We start from the raw sequence: 7,063 nt of genomic DNA on the forward strand, positions 1-7,063 counted from the left end.
GAGAGGAGGTATAGATTGGACATCCGCAAAAACTACTTCACAGTTAGGGCGGCTAGGAGCTGGAACCAACTTCCAAGGGAAGTGGTGCTGGCCCCTACCCTGGGGGTCTTTAAGAAGAGGCTGGATGCCTACCTGGCTGGACTCATTTCCCCACATCTCCCCTCTTTCTACCTTTTGCCAACTTGTGCCTGGATCTTCGAAGCCTTTTTGTGGCTCCACCTCAAATCCCGCATTAGCTGCAGCTGCTGTCACCCTTCCTGCCAGGCACTCTTAACTGTTGACTACATGCAGCTGGGTTGCAGGCTCAGCCCTGCTCCTTACACAGACCCTCCAGCTTTTTTCACATACACGCCCAAAGCAGCCACCTGGCAGAATTCCACCCTATGCCCTCACCTCTCACAGTTTTTTCCTTTACCAGCCTAATCCTAGTTCATCCAATTATCTCCCAGAAGATACAAATTCCCTCATACCCTGACATGCTGTACCTCAATCAGACTTCCAGCCAAAATGGTTCAATACCGTTTTCCTTTAAATGACAACTCAGATCCTGGAGCACAGCTCCATGGTGAGCAATGGATACTGCAGTCACAGTATCCGTGTCAGGCCCTGAATTTAATATTAAAATAGGCAGCCCTAAAGGCTGCTCTTGTGAAACATAATATTGTTTTCCTCAAGTCCAATCACACGAGCTTGCAAAATTCCCAAGTTCTGAATTTTTAAAATAAATGGCTCCATAAATATTTCTTGAAGAAAATCGAATAGGAAAGGCCAGAAGCCCTACCTTCACAATTAAACGGCCTACAATAAGACCTAATGTGTTTATTTAAACATGTCAAGAATTGCTCCCTGCGGAGACTGCTTTGGGATTCATGCTTCACAAAGTTCACCGATACCTAAAGCTTTCATTTTGTCTTGGCACAGGTGTTACCAGCTCTTGGAGGTAACACAACACTGAGACTTTTAGATTACATCATTCTGTATTGCATAGCATGTTTTCTTTTCTTTACCATTTGATATGATTTTACTAGCTGACCTTCGCTGAACCATGAGAGAGTGCCATTTCAAGCTTGCAGATGCTATGAAGCTAAAAATGAATGTTTTATATACACCAAACAGCAGCAACTAAAGCAGTCAGTTAAGGCCATAACACTGAACAAGGTGCTCTAACAGGAGTCTAACTTTAAACAAAAATAGTCCCAGTAAAATCAAACTTAAACACACATGTGGACATCTTCCTGATCCAGGGCCTATGTGAAAAAAGTGCAAGATAGGGTCACACTGTTCTGAACACTAAGCTGTGATACCTCCTGATTGGGATGGACTCCAAGACTGAAATTGGAGAAAAGATCCAGATGGCTCAATGGCACTAATTGTTCTTGTTTCGAGACATCTAACTGTAATGTAAAAAGAGCAGAGGCAATGAGCCAGCTCAGCAATGGGGTCAATAAAGACAGAGGGGAACCCACAACCCATTCCCGGCAAGCCGTGTAATGTGGTTACAACCCATCTGAACTTTCAGGATGGACTCCAAGGACAGAGCAAACCTATCGCTGCAGAAGTAACTTCTGACCAGTCCCCTCAACCAGGATGGCCAGAAAATGCCTTGCTGCCAAAGGTGGCACATGTCGGTTTATCATCATACATTATATCAGAAGTCAGTATGGCTATTTCTTTCTAATCCTTAGAAGGTATCACTGCTACTGGATCCTTCAAAGGGCTTTAACATTATGAGTTACAAGTGTCAATAAATACTCTGTAAATAAGGGATTTTTTAACATGTAAGTTTAAAGACACTTGTATTCTTGAGCCCACAACTTCCGCGGTGCTCAGTGCCCAGCCAAGAGCCAAGACGTGCCCCACAGAGCTGTGTCATTCAGCCCGCAGGGCTCCCTGTGGGTCCCAACACGTGCTACCCTATCTCCCATCGCTGCTTGGTAGCAGGAGCCACAGAGACAATGCAGCCTGTGCTTTGTCAGGCTTGGGGGGGCCTGGTGATATTTGACCAGGAAGGAGGCTGTGGCCAGGAGGGCCCTGGGCCTGCAGAGCCAGTCTTCGCCCCTGTCTCTGAGCTGAGTATCACCAAGCAGTGTCCACTGGTTCCTTGGACTAGTTGGGGGGCCAGCAGGCACTGTCCAGTGAGCTCTGCTCAGCATCACCCCTTTGGCACTCGTTTCAACCCTTTGACCTTCACTCCTGTCCCTGTTTTCCTATTATTTGTCCCCAGCAATCAACTGCCCCCCTTCTCTGCCGCCTCCCTATGCGAGGGAGGCTAAGGGCGAGGTGGCGGGTGGTGCTGAAAGGCAGCAAACGGGCCTCCGTGCGGCTGCTAAACAGGAGGGAGCGGGGTCCCCTGGCGCCTCAGACCCGACACGCGGAGGTCTGGAGACGTCCCTGGATGCTGCCTCCCCGGGACAGCGCCCCCCTCCGCCGCCGGGTGCAGCGCGGGCCAGGGGCCCCGCAGGCTTGAGGGGGGCAAATAAGGAGCCACAGCCAGGCTCGGCCCCCGGACAGGACGGGCCGGGCCGGGCCGGGCTAGGCCAGGCCAGACCAGACCAGGGCTCTCAGACACAGCGCGGGGCCAGGGGCCACCTTCCCGCCCGCCGGAACTAAGGGCCTCTGGACCCCGGAGCGGCACTGGAAAACTGGGGCACCATCACGGCGCCGCCTGACTCGCCTGGGGTCACCCGGCGCGGAGGGGGCGGGGCCAGTCCTGCGCATGCGCGGTGCGAAGGGAGGGGGCGTCCCGGTTCGGTGAGCCGTTACCCGCGGCGGTGCTGGCGGAGGACCCGGCTTCCTCTCTATGGTTCCCGCGGCTCAGAACGGCCGGTCACGTGAGGACCTGCGAAGGAGCGAAGAGGTGAGCGCGCGGAAGGGCTCTGGGAGTGGGAACGGAGCGCTTTTCTCACCGGTGGGTAAGGGACGTAGGCCCGAAGGTGCAAGGCCGGCTGGGTAGTACGCATTTGCGGGAGCTGGAGTATGCGCCGGCTGTGAGGTTGCTGCCCGGATCCCCGCCCTGATCCTGAGGAGCAGACACCCCCCCGAAGGCGCGAAGCCAGGTCGCTAGTGCGCATGTGCGGGATTCGGAGCATACGTACTGTCGGTGATCGGGTTCCCGCCCTAATCCTGAGGCGCGGAGGCCCCTCCAGCGCGAGGGCAGGTCAGTAATGCGCATGTGCAGGAATCGGAGCATGCGCAATGCCCTGCCCGGGCCCTGAGAGGTGGGGCATGTGCTCAGAAGCTCAAGGGCTCTGGTGTGGGGTGCGGGTGGGGTCTGCTTGAGACAGCCTGGGGGAGGAGAAACACCCTCCTCATTCTCCCCGAGCCACTCAGTGCACTGTAGTGGGACCCCCGTCTTCTCCTCCCTGAGAGGCCTGGGGTAGTCAGAGCCAGACTATGTAATTATTTGGGTCTGGGGGCCACATAGGGAGGTGTGATGAGCTGTTGTGGGCTGGGTCCATGCAACAACTCTCCCAAATTCCCTGGATGCATCCACACGTTCGTTAATGTGCCTCAGATGCTGCGCATTTAATTTACTACTTCCTTAATTTTGGACTAACCTACAGTTACTGGTAGTGGGGTATTAGCATGGTTTGTGTCATGATGCACTACTGCGCAGTGGTATTAAGCTAATGCGCAATAAGCATCTCATGTAGACATACCCCCAGTGTGGGATGGGCCATGGGCAGGGAGCTGCATTCAGGAGAAGGACAGGCATCTGCTCCCTGCTGGGCTCCACTGCTCAGCTGAGCTCCCCTCTCCTTCAGAGACAGCTCCTCCTGCCCCTGATGCGCTGCTCCAGGTGGGGGAAGCTTCAGCCGGTGGGTCCTACCCCAGCACATGGGGCTCTTGTAGCTCCCAGCCACCTTCTACCTGCTCCATCCACTCAGCTGCGGTTTCCCCCAACCCGAAGCAGCACAATGGACAGGAGCAGGAGGAAGAGCTGCTGCTGGAGACTAGCTGAGCAGCACCTGTGGGGCTGCAGCTGCACCAGGAGCCTCCCCGCAAGAAGCTGTGCACGCAGGCTGGGGCCTGTAGGCACAGTCAGGAGCACAGCCTGGGCTGGGCTTGGCCCCATGCAGAGCACCACAGGGGCAGTCGCTGCCCAGATCCAGTCAACTGACTGTATTTTGTCCAACTCTTGAATTAGAGAGTGAAGGTCTGACCTTTGTGTTGCAAGAGTCTACAAATGACTCCCAATGGGAGGATCTCACCTACACAGTTTAAGCTGATGACTGAGGATTGCTCTTGGGGGGGCACGGCAGCAGTGGGAGCGTGTCAGTGGTGAGCAGGGAGCTCCTGCAGGTGCTGCCAGCACTGACTGGGGGGTGGCAAGCGCTGACCAGACATTGGCAGTCACCTGCAGATGCCACTGGCAGCTTCAGCGGTGGACAGCGGGGATCACTGACTGCCTACAGGCACCGCCGGCGGTGTCGGCGGCAGGGTGGCAAGCGGCGACCGCCCACAGGTATCGCTGACAAAAAGGCATCACTGACACTGTAGGGGGTGCATGCGCCCCTAGCTTGTTCTTTTGGCTTTTTGGCTAGGGGCAAGCAAGACTATGGGGCATCTAAACCCCAAGGCCTTGGGGCTCGCATGTAGGATGCCTGCCATGGGTTTGGGAGTATCCTAAGCCCCAGGCTGAAGAGTTCGGGAGATAAGATACTTGCCAGTGGCAGCACCACACAGACCTCAACAGTTGAGCTCTGCTCAGTCGATAGAATTTGGAGCTGATTTGGCCTGAGACATGGAATTTTAAAAAAAAACCCAATCCCAAACCACGTGATGCACATATGAATGCAAGAGCCAAGATCTCCCAAGTGGCTTTTCTAAACAGGAATTAAAACACCTCCCAAGGCGCCACTCTGGAGGGTTTGGGCCATTGCGAATGGTGTCCTCTTTGTTTCACAGGTGTTGTGTGGGTGCGGGCTGGCTGCGCACTGATGGACAGTGAGGTGCAGAGGGATGGGAGAATCCTGGATCTGATTGACGATGCTTGGAGGGAAGACAAGTTACCATATGAGGATGTGGCAATACCCCTAGTAGGTGACCACTGTGCACTGAATTAACAGCCTGATCTTGAGTCCTTGCATTTCCAAACTTCTTAACCCCTTCCAAGCAAATGATCCTTGCAACATCACCACTTTGTACCAGAAATACTCCTATACCACTCTGTTCAGCTTCCCCTTTGTTTTGTGTGTGGCAAGAACGTGGGATTCTCTAACCCGCTTCCTCCCTTCTCTTTCCCTCCCTCCCCCATCACTCTTTTTTCTCTCCACAGGTGGGGGTACAAATGCTTTCATCCCACAGCTGTTTGACTCCTTGGAAGGAGGAAACATCTCCCCTCCTCTTAGTCAGTTGTCAGCCTCTTTGGAGGGTACAATGCTTCTTCCCATCCCCTGCCTCTGTTTGGGGTTAGGGGCAAGCATAAGTGACGCTCTTTTATCAAACGACATTTGATTATAGTGCTGGTTGTGTTTGAAGCAGTTTGCCAGACTGGGGTCTGTGGGTCTCAGATAAGTAGCTTTGTGTTGGCAGTGTGTGGAGAGTTAGCATTTAAGTACTGTTGGCTACTTTTCATTCCCAGCTGCTAAAATGCATTCAGTGTTTTCCTAAGAGTACTTTTCCATGTAAACAATCACTGTAATTATTACTAAAATGGTGATCACGGAAGCATCTGTTGTGTGATCCCAGTATTGAAATACAATCCATGCCAGAGGTGCCCCTTAAATTGTGCACTTGAACATATTGGTAGTCTCTTTGCTCATAAAAGTACCTACACCACAAGGCAGCTTCCCTTCAGGACATGGGTGTGCCAACTCATCTGTCCCTGTGGGGCATGTGAATGGCATAGGACTGGTTCATGGGCTGGGTAAACAGCCAGGGGTCAGCTCGTGAACTGTCTTGGACCCTCCCCACCACATGTTGGATCCAGCATCTGCTTTGGGCGGTCCATGGTGGATGTTCCATGCAGCACAGGTCCTTGACCAGCCCGAACAAGTGCCAGATCTGGCATGCAGGGGATCCAGTGGAGCACTGCTGCTTCCAGCATAGCTGATCCAGCCCTTGCTCTGGCATTCTGAAACTGTGCTGCAAGTGGTGCCTGTTCTGAATTGGTTGGAGCAGGAGCTGGATCCACCACGGGGATGGGAGCCAGATGACATGGCTCCATGGGCTGGATCTGGCCAATAGATCTTATCGTTGACATCTTTCCCTTTCCCCAGGAACATGTAGTGTCACCAGTCAAGAGCTAGTGGGAAAAGTGGCTCCCCTTATCCTCAACTGCATCCAGTGCTAAGGGCCACTACACTCCCCCTTTCCTTATCTGTCAGCTGGAGTGAGGGTGTCCCAAGGACTTGCCCTTTCTCTATTCCCTTACCATTCTGCCAGCAAGGGTTGTGGGGGGAGGAACTGATTTCTCCTCTGTCTGTTAGCAACTATTTTTGATCTATCATGAACTCTGAAGTACACCAGGATCTTTGCAGCCCCTTTCCATTGGATACATAGATTCATAGATGTTGGGGTCAGAAGGGACCTCAATAGATCATCAAGTCCGACCCCCTGCATAGACAGGAAAGTGCTGGGTTCAGATGATCCTAACCAGATGCCCATCCAACCTCCTCTTGAAGACCCCCAGGGTAGGGGAGAGCACCACCTCCCTTGGGAGCCCATTCCAGACCTTGGCCACTCTAACTGTGAAGTAGTTCCTCCTAATGTCCAGTCTAAATCTGCTCTCTGCTAGCTTATGGCCATTATTTCTTATGACCCCCAGGGGCACCTTGGTGAGTAGAGACTCACCAATTCTCTTCTGCGCCCCCATGATGAATTTATAGGCAGCCACAAGGTCGCCTCTCAACCTTCTCTTGTGGAGGCTGAAGAGGTCCAGGTGCCCTAGTCTCTCCTTATAGGGCTTGGCCTGCAAACCCTTAACCATACGAGTGACCCTTCTCTGGACCCTCTCCAGGTTATCCACATCCCTCTTAAAGTGTGGCAGCCAAAACTGGACGCAGTATTCCAGCTGTGGTCTGACCAGTGCCCAATAGAGGGGAAGTATCACCTCCTTGGT

At 53.2% G+C, this 7,063-nt stretch overlaps 2 protein-coding genes across 2 annotated transcripts in view; one reads left to right on the plus strand and one right to left on the minus strand.

Moving 5' to 3' along the window:
• Positions 1-2,844, minus strand: part of CEP63 (centrosomal protein 63) — a 32,384-nt gene extending 29,540 nt beyond the window's left edge. The window contains exon 1 of the mRNA XM_019512915.1: positions 2,764-2,844. The gene's annotated coding sequence lies outside the window, so the exon portion shown is untranslated. The remainder of the gene's footprint in view (positions 1-2,763) is intronic.
• The window catches only part of ANAPC13 (anaphase promoting complex subunit 13), a 12,129-nt gene continuing 7,845 nt past the window's right edge, over positions 2,780-7,063 (plus strand). The window contains exons 1-2 of the mRNA XM_019513003.1: positions 2,780-2,857; positions 4,909-5,039. Of these exons, the coding sequence (XP_019368548.1) occupies positions 4,941-5,039 (99 nt within the window). The 5' untranslated portion in view covers positions 2,780-2,857; positions 4,909-4,940. The remainder of the gene's footprint in view (positions 2,858-4,908; positions 5,040-7,063) is intronic.

Source organism: Gavialis gangeticus, unplaced genomic scaffold (genome assembly GCF_001723915.1).
Source record: "Gavialis gangeticus isolate Ggan-Ray unplaced genomic scaffold, GavGan_comp1, whole genome shotgun sequence".
NCBI classification, from domain to species: domain Eukaryota; kingdom Metazoa; phylum Chordata; order Crocodylia; family Gavialidae; genus Gavialis; species Gavialis gangeticus.